The 23,975-nt window shown below is 38.2% G+C and overlaps 1 protein-coding gene across 1 annotated transcript in view; it reads right to left on the bottom strand.

Moving 5' to 3' along the window:
• Window positions 1-23,975, bottom strand: part of LOC121595661 (neural-cadherin-like) — a 171,224-nt gene that overhangs the window by 42,013 nt on the left and 105,236 nt on the right. Inside the window, exon 3 of the mRNA XM_041919795.1 lies at window positions 23,737-23,880. Within this exon, the coding sequence (XP_041775729.1) occupies window positions 23,737-23,880 (144 nt within the window). The remainder of the gene's footprint in view (window positions 1-23,736; window positions 23,881-23,975) is intronic.

Here is a 23,975-nt window from a genome sequence, read left to right as displayed (position 1 = left end):
GAAGCACTAGTTCATACATAAATCATGAACCTGAATACTTTGGTTTTTCCTATTTCAAATACTCATACGACACGCAATATACGATCGCTTTGTAGAAAAACAAACTTAAGGCTTTGGTGTTTGATATTTTTTTTAACATTTCCACTAGCGATAAAAACAACGGTGCTTGAACTTTTTGAGTCAAGTTTGCTCGAGAAAAGGGTTGCCCTTTCTCGTTTCGGTAAATGTTTGCATATGTTTGATAGAGTGTACGGTGGGATTCGGCGTATGGGAATGCAAGAGAGACCCGTTTGCTGGTGCTGCTGCCATAGCTACGTTCTCGAGGGGTTGGTGGAGGGCCAAAATTTGAATTTGAGCGCATATGGGGATATCAAACAGCACGGTTAAGTTGTGATGTAGGGGTAAAACGATCACTTTAACGTAGAAGGGAAAGTTAAAAATTTAAGAAGATGCTTTTCGTTCCACGGTCATCGTTGAGTGGGAATGGAAGCGAATACCATTTTCCTTTCAGTGCGTGTTTGTTTCCAGTCCATGTGGATTATTTTTATTGATTGAAGTAAACAATTCACAAGGGCTTCGGTTATATGTGCTCATCATCAATAGTATCAGACGTATTCGCAGTCCCATTCCTATTATAATTAATTAAATTTTCGAGCATATATATACAAAAAAGTTGGTTAAACTTATTGATCGACTAAAGTCGTTAACGGAATTTCGATGTTTGAATTAGTAAAAGGACAGGCCACGTCACCATGATTTGAGATTATTGGGATGATTTCTTTGCATCAGAAAGCTGTTTTGATTTCGGAAAAGAAGTAAAGACTGCGTGTCTGTGATTTGCGTATCCGAACGTACGAACCGAATCGGGGAACAATTTACACTCATACGAGCAAAAACTATGTTATCAAAATAACATATGATGATTGCAGTCTTCAAGTTAGCATTAAGCATTGAATGCATTCAAGAGTTTTTTTTATAAGATTTTATTATTTTTTTTTTGTATTTTTTCATAGAAATAAATGTTTAAAAAAGTTGAATGATTCCTTGGGACGGAAATGTTGATCTTTCAAGCAATTCAGCATTCATGAAAATATAATACAGTTTCGAGGGTTCAGATGTTTTAAACAGCCGTCTATCAACTTGAATATCCTATTATTCAAGGCACAATTTCTTCAAACTTCAAAATAGCTTCAAAAAGCAAAGGGGCGTTAAGAAGTTTAAGACATGTTCTAAAAAGCTTAATGGTCAATTCTTTTTGTTGGTTTTGAATTTTTCAGTTAAATTGTTTCATTTCACAAAACTTTAGTTCTAGGGTTTCTCTGGGTTTCTTGTTCCAACCGTGTAAGGGGTAGAAAGGCGCAATTTGCGCCTAAACAATCAATTCCGAACACAAATTAGTTCATAGGAGTCATTAACAATTTTGAGCGGACAGCATGACGGATCGGAAAATTGTTGACATCGCCTGATTGACGGATTGTACAATGAGTTGCGGCATCGTATCAGGTCACCTCAATATTTTTGCCAAGGCATTGGATGAGCTGTCAATCGTTAAGCTCACGAGCAGCATCGCCACTAGAAATGGCAAATCTTTAGAGCCTTGTTCTAGGACTACCAATAAAAAATAACTAATACACACACTTATTCATGCTCGCCGAGCGATTTCGGTTGATAATAACTCCCGACGACAATTTGTGCAGATATACTGTCCATGACCTCTTGGGAAACAAATGCAGCCATTGAGAAAAGAACGTGGCTAAAGTTACAAAAATCAATTGCCCCACCCTAAACGTTCGTTTCGTTTAGCTAGAAAAATGTTTTCGGTCTCTAGTAAATAAATGCGTAAATCATGACCAAGAAATCTTTGGAGGTCGAGCGTGGTTGTTCGTTTTTTTGTGCAAAAAATGCCATAGTTCCAAAGGTATATCTTTATTGTAGATCATTAATAACGACGCATCTTCTTCACACCCTGAAGCAGAACATGACCGAGCAGAGGAAAAAATGAGAAATTATAGCGTACATGTCCTACATGCCGAGGAGTAATTTTGCATTCAGCGTTTGCAAGAAAATTTAAATAGGAAAAATGGTCGTGTCTTGGTTTCAGTATTTCACTTACACGGTTGCATTCAGCAGCAAATATGTTGTTTATTTATCACACACCGTTATTTACGGTATGAGGCAATATTTCTTTTAGGCGGCACGCTTCTTCTATTGCACACGGTAGGGGATCATTTTGAAGACTAACGAAACGGAGCATTGTTGGTTAAAAGCTAAAAACAGCAAAAAAGGTAACGTTATTCCCCTAAAAGCAAGGAAGTGTCCAACGTTTTACCTGATTTTACATCAACAGTGCTTGTATTTTTGCTTTAAATTTTCTTATGAAAAATATCGTTAGTGTTATGATTTGCATACACATCTAGTCCATTCGTTTTCATCCAGTTGATTACTTTTTGCATTTTTCAATATGCGTGGTAATAAATCAGAGCACAATTTCTTTCTTATGGCTTCGTGTGATCAGAAAATGGAAACCGAAAAAGTATCTTTGTCGCTGCTATATTTTGTCTTCACTTAACTCCCTATTTATTTACTCCTGAATAAAAAAAAAAAAAAAAAACTCCCTATTTATTTTCTTTCATTTGCCCTTGCCTGCAAATAGTATCATATTTCAGTCTCTTTCTCTCTTCCACAACAAATAATTGGCTGAGTAATATTTTCCTATACTTCATTGTCTTTAATCTAGATTTTGGTTTGGCGACAAAATTGGGCACCCGGACCGGAAAAACTCGAGCTGGAAAGTGATAAGCCTGCTTCATCGGACTGCATACTTTCAGTCATCCATCTGATAAATTCATTTTTTCCCTCTACACCCGCTGCAATCCTGCGTTGATACAAACCGTAGGTTTGTTTGGTTTTCCCACCGAACGGAGCAGTCATTGACAGTGAACAGCAATATTAAATGGGCTGTAATCAATAATAAATGATTGTTGTCTGTTTTGAGAAAAAGATTAAATACATTGCTCGGTGACTAGGCTCGGTGTCATGCCATATCGAGCCAATGTTTCCTCTTCTCAGACCGATTCCCAGCACTCTCTTGCTAGCTTTGGGTCAGTGAAAACGATGTCGGTATATATCGAAAGTAGCTTTTGGCGCTTACGAGTGACAATGTAACCATTCGTTTTGCGCGTTGTTAGAGACGAGCGTCAAGTCACCGACAGGGCGTTTAATGTCATTTCAATTTTCGTTTGATATTGAGGAGTTTCATAAAAGCAAAGAGAGATCAACATCCCTTTCTGTACCAAATGAAAATATTGAAGAACGGGAGGGAATTAAAGGAAGCCGGTAAAGCAATATTTAACAAGAAATTTAATATATTCTTACAATCGTGCTGTATTTTGTACCATTCCAAGGAGAAACTGCATTTGGTATAGTGCAATACGATATCGTTCGATGTTATTCGCTTTTGATATATTAAAGCGTTTAAGAGTTTTTACCAAAAATTAAACCTTGTTTGAAATTTGCGTCTTTTACTTGACTGTATTTACACGTGTCAGTTTTTTCGAATGATTTCCTTTTAACATTACAATACCACATATAGGGTTTCGAATCATATAATGGACTACTTGATCTACTCGGTGGAATTTTTCAAAGGGTTAGGGGATGTTTGCGACGTTGCTATGGAGGTTTGCAAGCATATAGGGGAATATGTCAAACGCTTAGGAGAAGTGTACAAAACAGCTATGGAGTTTTACATCCAACTATGGAGCGCTCGGTTGTAGCGCTGTAGAAATTAAACTAGCGCTGTAGATTAAACACATGTTTCTGGTATTGTCATGTAACATAACAATTAATTTTAAATTGAATTGGCTATTTAAACATTCTTCTGTGCTACATTCTCCAATCTACTATTTCTTCTTTGCGGCAACATTTTTCCTCATATTTAAACATGAATATTTAAATAATGTTCATCAGAGTTCTCCTACCTAGTAATCAAATTACCCCGTTCTTTAATCACACGCGTTAAATTTAGAACCAACTAAGAGCTAGCATGAAATTCCAGAAAATAGTAAAGACTATGTCAAACGATTTCTTCTAAAACTTTGACAATACCCTCAAGAATCATTACTGTTAAATACGTATGAAAATGTTGATGATGTAAAGAAATAGTAGAATAGGGTGTTAGATATTACGGATAGGACGTAGTGAAAATTTAGTCCGAATAAATATTATTACGGATTAACCACTATTTCCTTATAATGATCCTAAAACATGTGTTTAATCCCCCCAAACATTTAAATCATCACGCGATGCTTTTTTTTTTAAATTGAGATTAATTTCTACAACGCTACAACCGAGCGCTCCATAGCTGGATGCAAATCTCCATAGCTGTTTTGTACACTTCTCCTAAGCATGTGATATATTCCTCTATATGCTTGCAAACCTCCATAGCAACGTTGCATACATCCCCTAACCATTTGAAACATTCCACCGAGTGGATCAAGTAGTCCATTATTTGATTCGAAACCCTGTAAGATTTATAACATGGTTATTCAAGTGATTGAGATCTTGAAACATCCCTGAAATAGACGGTTTCGTGAACGTCCATTGTGATGTGATAACGATAAAACCCTCTCATGAATAGCGCGATCGACTGCTTCATATCACAACTCAACGAACAATCCATTTCCGTTGTGTCATTTTCGTTCTTTTAATTCTGACCAGGATAGTAAGCATTTCCAAGAATAGTTCTTGCTTGCAACGATGAAAATCACTGCTAGCGGTTGCAAAAAACCCTCCTTGGACTTTTTTTTACCATATAATGAATGCGTACGTTACGTTGGGACTGTAATAACTGCACTGGTAAAAGTATATATCAAAAGAAAGAGCTCGTCTTTGTACTTCAGTTATCATTTCCCGCAGAAGCATAGCCGGAAAATTGCTCCGTTAATTTATTATGTCGTCATTAGCAAGGATAAGCAACGCGAGTTGCTAATTTATGGAAATCGGGAGCCACGTTTCAGGAACCAACTATGTGCTGCATCTACCATCGGTGCTGGTAACTTTCTGGGCGGTAGACTGTGCAGTCGTTCAGCAGAATGAAGTGAATCATCCATTTTATGTGCTTCATTCTAGCTGCTTATCTTGTCAGCGAGGCGACTGTAATGGTAAAACGCCTAGTCTGTCGCCTAGTCAAGAAGTTATACGAAACAACCGTTGGTTATACGTGCAGGACTACTGGTTAGTGAAGAAAAACGAATTAGTTCGGTGCAACAGCGGGCTGTTTGGGGGTAATAGTGAAGAAATGTCTGTTAGAAAATGATGGTATTAATGCTCAATTAGACGTTAGTTTATCATTGGACCGGCCCTGTGGTAGAGTCATTAACTCTAACGACTTAATAACATAGGTTCAATCCCGCCATGGGTTCAAGCCCTAAATAGACCGTCACCCCTTAGCAAAGATTGACTATCCGGTTGAGTGATAATGAATTAAGTCTCGAAAGCCTGACAGGCCGGCATGTCTGCGTAGGACGTTACGCCAAATAGAAGTTGAAGCTATCATTGGATAAGCGTTACACGTAGCACTCCTGCACTGTTTCATCCCCTCCATCCCTTCCATTTCTCTTGTTTCATCTTCTCCCACAAGTTAGTCGAGTTCATGACGCATTGTCTTGTACGTATAAAACTGTTGCTGGATAAGCCCTTAACGGAAACGATAATACTTGTTGAATTAATTGGGTTGTAAACCGCATAAAACCACATCCATGGCACTTACAATGCCTTAATCATAGCCCCATTGAGTATTTGTGTTCGGAAAGAACCAAATGTAAAGAAAATTATAATTTTATTATGTTTGTATAACATATGTAACATTTATTTTAGTTCAATGGGATATTAACTCCTTAAATAAGTATTATTTATGTTTTTTAATTATAGTTGCCCCGACCAAAAAGACCTAACTGATGGTGGCAACATCAGCAGCCCTACCAACGACAAATCCAAATTTACATAGGAGTGAAGTCGTCCCAGAATTCACGTACATCGGGCCAACGGTCAGCAACGACAAAAGCGTGGAAGCTGAGTGGCGTGCAAGGATGTTCGCTGCTAACCGATCATTCTACAGCCTGAGAAATCAGTTCACCCCAAAGGACCTGTCAAAACGGACGAAGCTGGGACTATATAGCACCTATATAGTACCGATACTCATGTCTGAAACGTGGACACTGTTCAAATCTGATAATACTCTGTTAGCCACGTTCGAGAGGAAGATGCTCAAACGGATAATTGGCGTCGTATGTGTGGAAGGACAATAGAGGCGTTATAACGACGAGCTACACGAGATGTATCGCGACTTCAATATCGTGCTCTGTACTGTATCAAGTTCGCCAGGCACTAGTACCGCTAGTTGTATACTTATCACACAGATTCTATAAAGTGTATGCTATGTGTATGGAGACGCAAGTATCGTTTCTCTCTTTTCGATCTAATTTTCGAGCAAATCTTTTCGGAACGTTTTAGAATTAGGCGAACAGGTAAGCATCCAAATGCAAAGAAAGCTCTTATCAGTAATTAAAAAACTCTGCTCTTCTTCTGGGTGATGTTCAATGAAAGGAAGGATATATATTTTCTAAAGATATATTCTACTAAAAGGCCGAGTGAGAGTTTAACTTAATCTATACGCTGTACATTGGGAAAAGTAGCGGAGTTGTTAGGGATGGGTCGATGTGCAATGTCGAATGTCAGCCTACTTGCTTACAGCCTACCAAAAAGCATCATTGCTTCTCGGTATAAGCTGAAGGTAAAATGAATCTATTTTATTTAATTTAAAACACTGCAAGTGTGGCTTTCCTACATTCCCGTGGTTCATAAAGCACTACTAAGAATTTCAATCAGCAAGCTACGGTAAAACAAAAGAAATGAATGATGTAAAGCAATCATTCCACAATTTGTCTGTTTGCTTTAAGTTTTACCAAAAATCTCTTTAAATCTCCGCGGTTTGCTTGCTTTTTCAGCATGAAAAAGAGATTTTGAATGGTTCTTTGAAATGTTGGATTGTTCTAGACCGTTATTCGCTATTTTTTCTTGCGCTTCACCCACATCCATTCATTTTGAAGACTTAACCGAAAACAAAACACAGAAATAAACAGAAACATTTGAGCTTAGCTGTTGGCGAAGCTGGATCTTGGCGAGCGCACGTGTAATAAAGTAATCTGTTCTTGTCGTTCGGTGATGACTGTTTTTGTACACTCTCTTTGGCAGCAAAAACACATTTTTGTTTTCTTAAGCTATTTTTCTCTACATTCAGGGCAGTTCTTAAGGGCGAGGGAGTCAGCACGATAAGTGGGCAGCTTATAAAGGAAAACGTCACAGCATTAAAATCAATACCATTGCTCGCTAGCATGTATACCGTCTCACAGCGTAAATCCATGTCACGCTCACAGTCCCTTCCGCTGGACGGTCGCTCTGGTATGAGTGGTGTTTTTAAATTTTTTTTGCTAAAAACGGCTTCATATTGACCGCAAAAAGATTTTGTTCAGGTTTTTTTTCTGATGGTGGCGTTGGGATCACCACTGTTGACAGGAAAATTAAAATTCAATTAAAAAACACGCAGTTCGTGAGAGTATTTGGTTGAAAATTCAGCAGTTTTCACCTATGCCTCTATAATCATGTTGTTGCGGCTTTCATCCCATTTTTTTAGCGTAAGATACCTTCTTCAAACAAAAAAAAAACGAAACATGATTCCCAGAACGCTTTCTGGAATAAAAATGCGTATTTTGTTGATTTGTTATCGAAGCAACAGCAGAGCGGTGTATTGATTGCTTCGCCAAAACCTACTGTCTTAAATTGTTCCTTTCAACATAATTTCAATCGACACAGTAGGACCACTAACAAAACCTAACAAAAACAACAGGTATGCAATAATCATACAATGTGACTTAACAAAATACATCGTAGTAATACCTATCCATAACAAAGAAGCAAATACTATAGCAAGAGCATTGGTAGAATACTTAATTCTTACATTTGGAACGTTTATCAAATTAAAATCAGATCAAGGACTAGAATATAAAAATGAAATATTACACAACATCTCAGAAATCTTAAAAATCAAACAGACCTTTAGCACAGCTTACCACCCGCAGACAATAGGATCATTAGAAAGATATCATAGGTGTCTAAACAAATACCTAAGAAGTTATACAAACGAACATCATGATGACTGGGACGATTGGACAAAATTTTACGAATTTGTTTACAATACAACAGAAGACACAGATACAAACTACACACCATACGAACTGGTATTTGGAAGAAAAGCAAATTTACCACAAGATATATTTAAAACCAAAAATAGAACCAGTTTATAATATTGACCCATCTTCACCATCTTCAATAATTGTGATTCATTACGTTATTCTATTATGGGGGGGAAGTGTAGCATATCTGCCATACAGAACTTATTATAATACACACTATCAGCTATAGACACATTGTAACACACTTCGAAAAGCCAAATCACACCATTGCGACACGTTCATTATAACACATCAGCAAATCAATCCACACCATAGCAATACACCCAGACCATACCGTTCATAGAAAAAACAATTGAGACACATTTATCGAAAAGAACCGAAACGCACTACCAAAGCAATTCAAGCGTTACTGAAGCAAAATAGACAAACTGAGAACGGATAGCAACTTATTGCTAAAAGCGCAGTGTAGGCAAAGATCGACCAACGCACCCGTTCCTTGGCTAGAACAGTTGATACTTTGCAGAACCTTTGTAAAAACACTAAAAGCGCAACATAAGCACCAATTGACAGACACCTCACTCCAATACAATGTATGAGTTGTACCTCATATCAATAAACTTTAATTAGGACAAAACAAATTCCAAAACCAAATGTACGAAACCCATTGCGTATAAATAAAAACAATTCCGACCATGGCAAGGCAGATTCGTTCGGACTGCCAAGATAGAACGTTACGCTTCCTAATACTTTGCCTTCTAACTTATTTCAAGAGTTTAGTTATGTCCCCCTACCCAAGGTAATTCTTCTAAACTCCAACGTTTCCAGTAAGGGAAACCTCCTAAGGTTTCTATGATCGCCTGGACGATCAAGTGCTGAAAAGTCCGTTCGATCGATGTATTATTCCACCTCGGCTCATGTACAGTATGTACCGTATCTATAACCAAACATATTACATGGCGACTGTAACTATCGCCAAACCCATTACACCATGAAGCAGTTAGCATTTGAAATCTATGCAGAAAAAAAATGGTGAAAGTAAACTAGGACCAAGGAAAAGGCTCAATTACGATAAAATTTCAACAAACTCACCACTAAAATTGTTGCACCATCGATAAACTGTAGCGCTCATAAATGTTTTTTTTTCCTTTGCGCTTTGGGATAGGGAAATTCCTTCGCCTGACTTATGGTCCATTAATAATCTACAATTTTGAACAAGTTTTGATATCCTCCCTTAATTCCCCTTCCTGGAGTAAGCAATGGGCTGAAATTGAAGCGACCTGAACGACCGATAAAAGCGAAATTATTGCAAATATCTTCAGGCATTAGCTCGACCCCCAAGTGCCTTGGTAGGACCGGTCATGGGGAGATAATGAGCCTTCGGCGTTCGACTGTAGCGAAGTGCGTTTTTGTCATTGCACCACGTTAGATCCACAAAGTAGAAATAGCATTTTCTGGAAAGTAAATTAGTTCTCTAGCGTGCAAAAGAACGATAGTGTAAAGGAGGTGAAAATGTGCTGCACAATATATACGGAACGTACGGTGGTCGTCTTATGCCAGTTCGGCAAAGGGATCCCGGCGCTCGACCGCGACTCGTCTTGTGTCACACGAATTTTTTCAGCTCTCTCCCGTGAGTGCCGCAAATAATCGTAAATGGAATTTTGCATTTAGCACACACGCACACACACATTCAAAGCTCGTTTGATCACGCAAACTGCGATGAAATACGATAAAATATGTTTCCCGTCAAACTTTCGCATTAACTCACACCGTAAACCGGCACACACTGTACGTGTGCAAGCATTTTTGGAGCGAAAAACAGACAACAGCTATCCCGGGTTGGGATTAAAGTTTGTTTTTAAGGGCCCGATAAGATCGAACCAACCGGTTCGAAAAGACTTTTGGAGGTGATAGCACTGGTAGAAAAACAGCATCCTTCAACGTGGAAGCGTTTAAGGTTTATGAAGTAAACAGGGAGAGACAACAAAAAGGAAAAAGGGATAAAGCAATCGCACTCCCAGGATATATGTTTGTGGCGCTATTTCTTACCCGACCGAGCAGCGGACATGTCAAAGGCTTTGAGAGGTGTAACTCACATTGAAACACAGTCGGAAATGAATAAAAACTCCTTACAGGAAAAACGTTTCCCGTTTTAAGCGAGCATCGTAGGGAAGAGAGCTGTCCCGGAACATGTCCGTTTAGCGCTCGGGGAAACAACATTGGAATTTTTATTACATCCGCTGATAAAGTTTTATCAGCACCAGTACACACTAGTACGGTGTGAGAGCGAGATAACGGAAAAAGGAGAGAGGCGACAGGAATGCACTCATAGCTAATGGTTTTCCAAACGGATAGAATGAACTTGGTGTCGGGGACATGTGGGTGAAAAGATAGATTGGAATATACGCGAATGGATAAAGTAATATGAACGTGTGGGAGAGAATTGCTGTGGATGGAAGACTCTCGAACAGCGGCACATATTGCTCCAGCAAATATAGAACATATAAGATGAAATGCTGCGGTACATGAGTGCTGAAAAATTGGCTTTCTTGCGTGGGATAGGGAACAGTGATAAGCTATTTTGAACATGCAAACCACAATCTAGACAAGCGGGTGTCATTGGTTTATCTGTTGCAGATAACTCACCAGGATATAAAACACACTTCACAGGAAGCTATTTGGTCTATTCTGCCTCTGATTCAAATCGAAAAATGTTTCAAAAACAAACTTTTTTCAAACCTGAATAGCTCCAGAGTGTGTGTATTGTCTAGTACGATGTTTAACAACCACACAAGGAGGCTGGAACAACAAAGTCGCATAAATGAGCTTACTCTGAGGATGAGGTATGTACGAAGAACAGGATACACACATATAAGCGGGCGTAAACTTTTCACTAGCAGATTAAAAAGCAATTATTTTTGACTTTTCAAGTAGCGGCACCATGTTGTGTTTCTATTCGAATACTTGTTGAAGATTTTCCCTGTAAGGAATGAGAGGGGCTATTCCCATTGCACATCTCCGGCACCAGTGCACCGAGCGCTCTATAGGGTGTTGGGATCGAATTGAGAATGTCGCAAAAGTACACAGGTACGCATGCTTTGTAGGCAATCTTTACCGCCCGGGCTTTCGAGCCCGGACCTCCTTCCTACGGCTGAGCACAGACCAGCAAACATGGGCTATAAAAAAAAATACAAAAAAAAGTTTGAAAAGACAATTCCACTTCTCAGTTTAGTACGAATTGCTTGAGTTACAAAAAGTCGACCAGCGCAAAGACCTGTAGCAAAAAAAAAAAATAATGTTGACAGAGGCTGAGGGCTGCATCATCACAAGGTAAAAGTTTTCAAATTCCTGGATGCCAGTGTCATTTGGCTTTTGCCTCAATCTTTATTTGAACAAGCTTGTTTACCCCTCACCAAATAGACTATTAGATTGGGAACAACGTCGAATCTATACAGACCCGAACATACAGAAGCAAATTGAGGCCTGCCAAAGTTTAAAAAATAATCTGATAGCACTGGTACGACTATTGTGAAGGGAATCGACATGAAAGTAAATATATAACAGCCCATAAAGTAGAAGAATTTTTGGTACTGGTAGGAAAAGAAAGAACTTGTCTGCATATTGTTCGCCCGAGTTTGATCTTTAATTCTACTTTTTTTCATATGTTTTGAGACAATTTCTCCATGCAAAATTGAGGCGTGTACGGTCTATGCAATTGGATGTACTGAGTGATGAAAAGTCAAACCCGGAAGCTTAAATTCAATCAGTTTTCATGAATTGAGCAAGAGTTCGAACAATAATTGGAAGCAGAAAGATATTTTTTGGTAAGTTTGAGGTTTCTTTCGAATGATAAGTCTGAAAGGCTTAAAATGATATTTATTTCTTAAAGATAATTTATTTTAAGTAAATGACATCAACTTCCACTGTATTTTTAGTAGTTTCAGGTGGATACTATATGTTTATGTAAACACATAACATAACATGTGGAGTTAATAAACATTTCAAACAATCATAATTGTAGAACTTGAGAAAGGTTCTTGTAAAATTAAGGACTTTGAAGAAAATGGGTGTTTAATTCATGTTTCGATTACCTGTAAGTCTCAAGTAATGACTTAACGCAAGTATGCCCCTTAACAATATTGAGAACAAATTAGGCGTCATCCATCAATTATGTAACGCGGATGGGGGGAGTGAGGGAGTGTCGTCAAAAGTTACGGTTTGTCACATAAGGGAGGCGGGGGGGGGGGGGTTTAACTTTAGTAACGTAACGCAAAATAAAATGTTTGATTTTTTTTCGAATGAGTAAAAAACGAGGGTTCTTCTTAGTGACTTCACAAACTACACGTATTCACAACTATACGCCTTGGCGACGCCTCGCGGAGTCGAAATGTGTACGCACGGCGTGAGGAACCGAATGATGAAACGGACATTTGCTGAGATATTGCAAGACCAAGCCACCCAGCAGGGCGATGAAGATGATGAAAAGCGTTTACAATTTTCAATTTATTTTAGGCTGCATTTGTTGAAAACAAAATTTATTTCTTTTGAAATACTTCTTAAAATGTAAGTATTTGAATGTTTATTGTGAATTGTTGCTAACCTTGTTACTGCTAGAACCCTCTTCAATATAATCTAATTATTTTACTTTTGTACTTTCATGTTACCTAGTTATATATATTTCATCATTCTATTTTCATTTATTTTTGAATATTCATTCATAATGGACATCTTTGGGAATCTTTCCTTGCCAGTCAAATTCTACGCAAAACCAATTTCAGCTCAAATGTTCCACGCTTGAAGCAAAGGGACCCAATAGTATCCTTAAAGAAACAATCACGCCATTCATTTCAAAACCTAGCTTCCATTTCATATGTCACTCGGAACTGGTTTTCCAATTCCTAGTTTCCTTTTAACCCAGGTCTGTGTATCTTATATATTCCCACCGTTTTTTTTTTGCTGCTGCTCCACCCATTTATATTTTTTCGAGTTTAATTCGATTTGCTGCAACGAAAATTCGTTGTCAAAATAATTCAATTAAAACATCGTTCCCGTCGTTACCATTCACAAGGCCGTGAAATTTTTGGAAATTTATAGGCAGCTGTTGATTTAAAATTCCAATATAGCCAGTTTGGAAGCTAAAGCGGGTGAGGGAACAGATCTGTCCTCGGTGGCATGGGCGGTTTATTGAAAGATTCGATTTGCAACCGCCGGTGTCAATCCATCTGGTATTGTGTGTTTGTGTATTGCGCATTTGTATGCTGTGTATTTCATTGGGTCTAGTTTATGTTTTAATATTTATTTTATACTTTTATACGTTTATACCCTGAATTTAACCCTCAAAAAAGGTGTTCGACAGCGATCCCCAGTTTGGCATAAGGCGCAGGGGATCACAGCGAACTCGATGGCTGGACCAGGTGAAGCGAGACCTGACGGAGATCGGGTGTTTGCATCGATGGGAGGCTGCAGCCAGGAACCAAGCATCCTGGAGAATTTTTGTTGAGTGGGCCATGTCACATAGACGTGCTCTATCATAAGCAGGCCAACAAGATAGACCCTGAATTTAAATGATATTTAAAAAAATAGACTTCTTCTTCTTCTTTGGCACAACAACCGCTGTCGGTCAAGGCCTGCCTGTACCCACTAGTTAAGTGAGCTTGGTTTTCAGTGACTTATTGTTACCAAAGCAGGATAGTCAGTCCTACGTATGAGCGCACGGTCTATTCGTGACTTGAACCTAGGACGGGCATGTTGTTACGTCGTACGACTTGACGTTTTTACCACCACACCAGCCCTTTAAAAATAGACACTTGAACGAATTATCAAGCAGCTGATCAATGCTGTTCCCTTTCAAACCTACTGCATTCAAACAAATTAGCCATTCTTTAAACATCTAGCAGGTAAAGGGGGTGAAGCTATCGGTATTAGATAAATATTATCACAAGACGCTTGGAATCCTGAATCGCTTTAAATTTCACGCCAACATACACCAACCGCAATCACATATGATCTAAAAGGCTCATAAATGCTCGTTTGAAAGTAGCATCATCCTTGCTAAATCAGTAATAAGCCCTACCATCAGTAGGTGTGTGTATGTGTGTGTTTTAGTTAATGTTTCACGTTATCCCAGCTTAAGATTTTAATTAATTTTACGTAAAAAGTAATAGTTGATGAAGTAATTATCGTTTTTAATTAGTTTTCTCATTACCATTTCGTGAATGGTTCTTTTTTCCCTCGATCTTACTAACTTTTTCTCGCATGTGCAACATAATCTGCAACTAACTCTGTCAACGAAGGGCAGTGGACGCGTTCATAAAGAATTGGTGAAATGTTCAGGGCCAAACGAAGGATGGTGGAAATGCTCCAAAGGAGTTACTAGCATTTTCATTACTAGCTAAGTTTGTGTGAGTGTGTGCTTGTCTATCTAACTATATCCTGCCTTCTGTTCAGAGAAAACTGCATTTCTGCTGCTGCCACCGAGGAAGTGGATATTTTTGCGTTAGTTTTCCTGATTAACATATCAACGAACCATTCGTTGACAAAGGAATGTGTGCTTCTTAAGATAAGCACCCGTCTCAAATCTCAGATGATAGGTACGTAAAAAATAGCACGAAAAGAAGGAAACCGTGTCGCTGAGAATCTCGCTTCTTGCGATAGGATGAGAATAAGTGGGAGAGCCAATCCATGCTTGTAAGTGATAGAAGCAAGCGTTTTCGTAAGCACTTAACCTTTACAGGCGTCGTTTTTGTTTGATATAATTAAATTACGTAAGATGTACCTACAGTACCTTGATAGAGTGGTTTGGACTCAATCCACCTAGCATCTTTTCTCCCAACAGTACATACACGTACGTACCTGTCACTCAGTAAAGAAATCCATTTTTGAAAGGTGATCGAAATATTTTGATATATTTTTTTTTATTCAGGAGGAACGGTCCGATTGAATACAATATTACAGGGTTTTTCAAGCCAGCTCAACATCGTAACACTCTTTTTCGAACACGTTAAACGATTGTCAACATCGTACATACTATTCGAATCCGTAAACTCTTTTCGATTTGGCAGCACTAGGTTTTGAATGCGTAAAATCCCATCTCGAATCTGGAAAATTTATGTTGGCTGTCTTGTCACCCATTATACATTTTCCAGATTCGAGTTGGGATTTTATGCGTTCAAAACCTAGTGTTACCAAATCGAAAAGAGTATACGGATTCGAATTGTATGTACGATGTTGACAATCGTTTAACGTATTCGAAAAATAGTGTTACGATGTTGAGCTGGCTTGAGAAACCCTGTATTGAAACAACGGTTCTGTTTTATCACTGTTCTCATATAAAATGGGGATTTTATTTTTCTAACCCCTTGTGCGTACTATGAGTTCTTTTAGAACAGGAAAGCGTTAATGACATCAGAAAACTGGCCAAAAGTGTGAATATATTGCGGTTCTTATGCCTTAAAGGCCTATTTTGAGACCATATTGGTTAATATTGTGACAAAATAGCCTTAATATATAAAATATACATTGTTCCTTACGATAGACTAACTCTACATATTCGACAGCCGTTGTTTTGAGATTAAAACGAACGTTTTGTGCTCTTCTCGATGGTAGCCAATTCTCCAACGTAAATATCATGAGACGTGTTTTCCCAAAAGCCAACTAACTCAACAACTCATTTCAGGCACGGAAAGATTTGTGATGACATACCGATGAATATTGGTTCGTAATTTCATACCACTGGATACGTTCTTAACAATAACGGTTGCTTCGCATTCCAAGAACTCATAGTTGCGATTCCTTGTAAGAGGTACGGTATGTAGTTGTTTTTTACATCTGCTACTCTTATCCGTTTGCTTTTAATTAATACCATGCATACTTCTGCCAACAGCTCGTATTTCTGTTTCTGGTACGGAAAAAGCTACCCGCAAGCACGAAGGAATTATATGTTACTCCTCTACCTGTACCCAGTATAAACTGCTTTGTGCAAATGTGACACTGGTAGTGCAAGTAATGCCACTTGAGAATGGAAGCAAAACCAAGGTCTTTAATGCTCGACGGGCAACACAAACACTAGTCCCATCGTCACATCGTTTGTTTCGATTTGAGTGGGAGGTGAAATCTTGTCCGCTGTAGTGGCCATAATCCTTTTCCATCCTTTTCGCGATGGCTTCGCATGGCTCAGCGGTAGTTCATACAGCTTTCGTAATTATAAACTTTTCCTACCCCGAAAACGGGCCCACTCAAAAGTGTGGTATGCCGACGTTTGTCCAAGTGTACTGTAAAGTCATATATCGTGTACTTTTGGTGGTGGTCTTTACCCGCTGCTTTCTTTACGGAAAGACTGACTGACGCGAAAGTACGCCGAACCGTACCACTTGTATATATAGCCTTAAGTCTACTAAGCCGAGCTGGGCGAGAAAGTCATTTCCCTCAATTCCGACGTGTCATCGTTCGGACCGGTACTAGTTGGCATGAGTACGCGTGTTTGGTGCTTGGCAAATTTGAATCCCCGAATCAAGCGAAGACGATGCTAGAACATGAAAGCCACAATCATATTCATGTGCTCGAAGCGGAAGCACCCGGTTGCTTGCTTCGGGACCGAGTTCCGGTGTACTAAGGGGACGAACTACCAAAGATAACATGTGGTACAAGAACTGATAAGACAACTGCAATGACTTCACAATTGCATAATTTTCGATGGTTATATTTTGTAGCGTAAGCGGATGTGTTGTATGTTCGAAAGGAAGTTTAATTAATGTTAGGGTATGTACGATGCTGAGCAGCCTGGTACATTTTTATTATGACCAATGACCTATGGTTTTTCCCAACATCAAAAGATACGCCGTTTCGGTTATGATTCGAGAAATGGCGTTTTTAACTCCGACGTAATAAAGATCGAAATGAAATTTTAGGTACCCAATCAAGGGCGAGAAAGGAGCTACACATGAGCAGATCGGTAAGCATGAACAGCGTAATATGTTTTTTTTTGTACGTTTCCCAGGAACAAAATATTACTATCACTGCTAGGGAATTCCAGTCAGAATACTTAAAACTCGTCAATTAAATCTCCTTCCGCAATTGCTTTAAGCTGTTGCCCCAACCATTTCATATATATCAATCCTTGACATTACTCTCGGCAATGATTTGTTTGATTTCTTAACGGTGGATGGTTTCACAGCTAACGAGCAAAGCACTAACGAGGATATTCGCGGCAGCACTTGATGAGTGTATGCATTTATAGACACATGTGCTGATGTGGTGTACTTACAGATTCATTAAATCAGCAAAATTACAATTCAACGTACACCATTCCAGACGGATTCCCTGATTAAATTAAATATGACTGTGAAAGTACAGATGAGGGAATGTAGCAAACAAATTATGATGTAAGATTACAGGAAAGTTTTCATAAGAGCAGGAAACGGCTTTGGTGAGGAAAGTTATTACATTCAGTTAAAATATGCGTCCTTTTTCCGCATGCTAGGAAATGTACGCTGTACATACCTTGAGACTCATTCTATCGGCAGACGCACCAACGAACTTCTAGCTAGAGTATCTATCAAATGAAAACCGGTGGCCGGTGAAAGGCGCGAACTCACTGTATGAAATACAACTAAAACTATAGCCAAGAGTATCATTATCGGAACGCCATTTAACCTTGTCACGATGTTATCCTTTTTATGTGAGCTGATACTTTAGTTTAGTTGCTACTTTTCCCCAGGTTTGCTTCGTGGTGAAGACATCTTAACGGAATCGAGATGTGTTTTGAAAATTTGGATATTTGCAGAGGAAGCTTATGCTCTGCAAGCTGTTTTCCAGCAACTCTTCGAATTTTTTTCGTTTTGAAATATTGCTACAGCCAATTTGGGCATGTATCGTGAGGATGAGTGCTTTTCTTTTAGCTCGAGTGCTTGGAACAATCTGAAATATTGCACTATTGGTACATAATTAATACACCTAGCTGTATTATGTGTGTGCTTCCCTGCGAACCGAACATGCTTTGAACGGCTCTTCTCAAGAATGTTCACATTAGCTCCCGTTCTTTGCAAAGCGAGAGAACGACCATAGCGGCGAGTATACGCGCGTAGCATCTTGTAGTTTGCCTGTTGCGTTTGGCAGTGGAAAATTGTGGCATCTAGGAACGTGTCGCATGTTGAAATTATTGCTACCTTTGACGGTGCTTCACACACACACACACACACACACACACCACACACACACACACACACACACACACACCACACACACACACACACACACACACACACACACACACACACACACACACACACACACACACACACACACACACACACACACACACACACACACACACACACACAAATTCGGTTTTGAGAATCTTTGAGAATCCTTGAGAAAGTTGACGATGCAGCGATCGGTTAACTGAAATATAAGCAATTGCGCTATTTGTTTTTCGTTAATCACTTTGGAAAATGTATTCAATATTTATAATTGAAAAAGTTTAAAAAAACATGCGACCAAAAATATATTTTCTATTTAAAGCGCCACAGATTAAGCTTAAACGACTGAAAAATTGAATATCCATATAAAAAAATGAATGCTCCACAGCTTCATTGGTTTGATCAATAGATGGCGTATTACAACTCATCATTATATTGCTATCCTTTTCTTGCAATGTGTTTCGCTATTATACCTATTATATAGCCTTCTAACATTCCGAGCAAAAATCTATATGAATGGTCGTGTGGTCAGATACATGGGTATCAACACCAACGACCATTACTCAAATCTCACTTGCCTCAGTACTGGTGGTTTTCATTGGAGTTTAGTATTTAAACAATCGTATCGCCGTTCTAGTTCTAGCGATGCATAACTTCAATGCGAAACCATACAACAGTACAGAGGAAATGAGAAAGCTCTCATCCAAGCGAGGAAGCTCAACTGGTTGGGTATCCCACAAACAGATGGCGCCACCAGTTTTTTTGCTATTTTTAGAATGCATGAGTCGTTTGCCGTCTGCTAAACGAAGTCTTTCTATATTCCGTTTAGGTAGAGTGCTTGAGTCGTTTAGAAGCCGTTTAGTGGTCGTTTAGTGGATTTGTGGCACTTGGGTTTCCAAATAAAATTTGAGTGGCTTTATCAGTTTCTCAGAGTGAGAAAAATTGACGACGGCCACGAGATCACGTCTGAGAACAAGTTTTGGGTGCTTGAGAAACTTAAATGAGTGTTTGAGAATGTTTTCTCAGCTTGAGAAAGCCCCATGGCCCCGCGGCCTGAGAATCTGAAAAAGCCACTCAAGCTTTATTTGAAGCTTTAAATAGAAAATAAGCTTTTAATCGCCTTTTTTTAATTACAAACATTGAATACATTTTTCAAAGTGATTACCGAAAAACAAATAGTACAATTGCTCATATTTTAGCTAGCCGATCGCTGCATCGTCAACTTTCTCAAGGATTCTCAAAGATTCTCAAAACCGATTTTGTTCCGATTCGACAAACGCTGAGAACGAGGATTTCTCAAAAGCACTCATGAGTGCTTGCGAAAATGAGCGCTGAGAATCCCCATGGCCCCGCGGCCTATCTTGGAATGTATGCATATGTTAGAATCAAAATTTAAGTTTTATGGAGTAATTTTATTCCGTCCCACACTGCAGAATATTGCGCCCTTGGTTGGTAAGGATGAATGGCTGGCAGCAACTCGAGAAGATGAATGAAGCCTTGTTGCTTACCACTTAGCTGATGAATGAAATTGTAAAAACATTTCAAAATGTGATGGATGATTTTTGTGCAGTTTTGTGCATAAAAATGAATGTAACGTAATAATAAATGTTTCCCTGCGGATATTTTGTGTTAAGGATAGGATAAATTTTTACATTGTTGTTCAAATGAACTCAGGTTTAATTAATTCCTTTTTTTAGGTATATGGGGTCCATTCTTTGTTTGATGTTAATTGTGAAGTACTTTTTATTTAAATGTTACAGGCATCGCATACAAGATGCAATTCAGAATTAATTTTTATCAAAAAGCTTTTTTTAATACTCATTCAATCTGCATGCTTCAAAAAAAACTTTGCCAACAACGGGGGCTTACAACAAATTATTTTCGTATTAAATGATTTAATAATTGTACACTCATTTTATGTACTATTATTTATATGTCATTTTTAATTTATATACTTTTTTTGTATTATAATATCACATTAACAGATATCCCAATGGGACATCAAGTCCCAATACATGTTGTAGTAACAATTATAAAAACTTGTGACAAATAAACGATTTTATAACAAAACATTATTTGATTGCTATGAAGGGGAAGTTAGGGAAAGACGCCCACTACGGGAAAGATAGACACTTCTCGTAAATAAATGAAAAGATTAATTTTCGAATAATTCAACAACGCAACATCCAAACTCCACGTTCAACATCACATTTGAGAACGTTTTTGGCATAATATATGCTACTTTATTTGAATTCTTTCGCGAACAAATTAAATGTATAATTGTGAGGTCCCTTGTAGATATTTTTTGACTTCTGCGGATCTTAAGCTCTTTGTTTTGCATTGGTTATAATTTTGGAAGTTCTATTACATAAATGAGTTGCCATAATTACTAAGTGAAAAACTGGCGCAAGATCGAAAATACAAATCTTGCAGTAAAAGCAATAGAACATCTTGTTTTCTGGTTGTAACCCTGACACCAAAGTGGGAAAGACAGAAACTCAAATAGAAAGATGGACACGGATTTTTATTTATTTATTTTGATTTTTACATCAATTGACGATGGACAGATTACATCATATACCAACTTTATGGGTATTCGAAAGATAGAAACAATCTAGTAACTAAAAAAAGCATTAAAATAAGTGAAAAATTACACACCAGTCAAAATAGCAGCCATGCGTTATATTATGGCTAATTTTGCACTTCCATGAAACCCAATATCTTGCCACTACTTGGACAACTTTAATCAACAAAACAGAAAAGCCATTGATATGAAATCATTAAAATATAGATGAGATATCTTATTCGAACAACAAGATTAAAAAATATTAATAATTATAATAATAATAAAAAAAATGATTTTGCCTTGTGGAAATATGGCATGACCTTTTAACAAACCCATGAAACATCCTAGAGTCGTGAACTTTAGTAATTAAGTCCCAAATGGAAGTTCTAAACTTTTGCTCTGGAGCAACGTCAGCTGTTAGTGCGCGAAATTGCAATAATGATTTATAATCTGCATTTTACGAGATGTTAGAAGTGGCACTTACAATTCTTAAATTTTCGACTGAATGCAATTGTCGTCAATCAATGGTATTGTTAATTTCATCAAACGGTGGAAAGTTTTATCACAATGCCTGTGGAAAAAGCGACTTAATCAACTTTAATGTGAAAAGAAAACGACTTAGAAGGCTTCAACTCGGCTTCTTTAATGGAAGTACTCAAAATTAAATGAACTGAAAAAACTGCGTTGTTCTCGCTTTATTTGCCTTAATCCGGCTTAGTTTTTTCTTTATTTTAGTAAAGGGTACTGGTCATGCGATTAAAAAAAATCCGTGTCTCTCCTTCGCTTATTTTGTCGCTACTGCCTTCGTGTTTTTTTTATTCGTGTCGTGGCGGCCCTCTAGCGTTCGGTTCTGTGGTCCATCGCAGGCGGCCATCTAGCGCTTGGTTCCATCCGTCTTGTCGGGCGGCTTGTGATGGTTGTCTGGCTGTCTAGGCTGTTTTGACAACAATGCCACTTAAATAAATCGTCGTTACGTCAGATCAAAAGAGCCTACAATAATTTAGGATTAAAAGTATCAAAAGTACTGAACACATCCGTCGAAATAATTACACCATTAGCATCAATAACGATTGAAAAATCAGCTTGACTTTATCACAACCTACCCACCTCATAACATAACTTGATTCCACACTTCCTAGAAGCTATTACATTACTAACAAATCTTCTAAGCGTGTTTGATGGTTGAACGGATAAGTGCGTTTAACAGGTTGTAAAGCAAAGATAAGACCTAAGTTAATTAAATGGTCATTAATTTGCGTCGTTCTACGCACGCACGCGTGCTCCGTCCCAAAAAAAAAAAAAAAACGATTCTTGTCAAAAACACCCCACAAATCAAAATATTTCTAAATCACATCAAAAGGGGACCTTATTAGTCTCGTTGCCTATTGACAATTTGTTATGGTATTCAAAACGTACGTTATTCCAAACGTCAAACGTTATTCCAAGATACGCACGAGTAACGATACTTGGCACTACAACCACCGCCACCACCACCACCACAACCGAAGAAACGAAACAATGCTAGATGTCCACTTCTGGTTGTTCCTTTGCTGTTTTTCGAATCCCCAAAGCAATATTTTTAAACCAGCCAAGCATAGCTGAATTGCTCAAATTAACTGATTGAAAAATCAGCTTGATCGCTCTTGCGTGCATATCATGGTCATGGCCTTGAGTGCCTCTCGTAAAGAGATTAACTTATTGAATTAATTTCAACCTTCCACAAAGCGTCTTCCTTGTTGGTGGAAATGGCTACATTTATTTAATATCGCGTCACCTGCTTGATTTCATCTATCGATTTACGCGTGTTTTTCCAGTTTTGCGAACAGAAGGCAGGCAGCAACGCTACGGTTACCGCCATGCCACCCAGGTGCTAAGCTTTCCGTGCTTATAATCCAACCGTTTTTCCTTGTCTTCCGTCTTTTCTGCCTCTTTGAACCTACGCCATCCCATCTCATCAAGTTTCAAATATAAAAGCAAAAAAAAAGTTGCTTGCCGCATATTTCGCATCATACTTGCAGTCGAGAGGTAGTTGCTGGTTCAGTTTAGGAAACTAGCGTAAACTAGGAAAAGCAAATAAATACATAAAAACGGTTTTTGTGCAGTAACTGTTCTGTAACTGTCGCATAGGCAACCTTCATTGACCATAAGATGTTGTAGTTCTTTCTTTTTCTATTTTTTATGTCTGTTCTATGTTTTTAAGTTTGTCTGCTTACAATAACCATAATAAACCTTCCCATTCGTTTACATATGTGGTAAATGGAAAGCATTTACTATTTAAGCATGTGACCCACTCTTTATATCGCTTTTTCATAATTAGTTCATGCTTAGCGAAATCAAAACCTTAAAGCTGATGATACCACCTCCTACGCTAGCAGAAACTGTTCTTTAAAATGGCAGACAGGTTAACAAGTACAGAATATGGCTATGGTTCACGCACAGATTAACAAACAAACCCAAATACCGAACATACCTACACATACATCCACCCAACAAATTGAAAGTGTCATGCGTCTTGTCAAAACATGGCTAACTTTTTGTTATGTGTATTTTTGCTGACTAGATAAAGGCAAACTGAAAATGAGTCCAATGGCTTAACGAGTCTCCCAATGGCATAATATTTTTTTAAAAGTAAAATGTATATACTTTAACAACAACTAACCCCGCGTTTTGACATGGTTTTGAAGACATTTTGTTAAGTATTTTACAAAAAATATATATTAATACTTACCCTCATTGTACGTCTTTGCGGTGACGTTAAGAAAGTTGTGATTGATTTCGACATTCTCGTCGATGTCCACCTCATAGAAAACCTTATCGAAATAGAGTGGGTAGTCGTTTTTGTCGGCAGTTCCTGTTTTAATGAATTTGGTAACTGAAAGAAAGACAAAACACATCCAGTTCTTGTCAGTTGGTTATTTACAGCTGTGTTCGTAAACTGTTCGCTAAGAATATCATACACCAAATATC

Source organism: Anopheles merus, chromosome 3R (genome assembly GCF_017562075.2).
Source record: "Anopheles merus strain MAF chromosome 3R, AmerM5.1, whole genome shotgun sequence".
NCBI classification, from domain to species: domain Eukaryota; kingdom Metazoa; phylum Arthropoda; class Insecta; order Diptera; family Culicidae; genus Anopheles; species Anopheles merus.
Note: the sequence above shows the minus strand (reverse complement) of the source record. Positions and strands in the feature narration are given on the sequence as shown.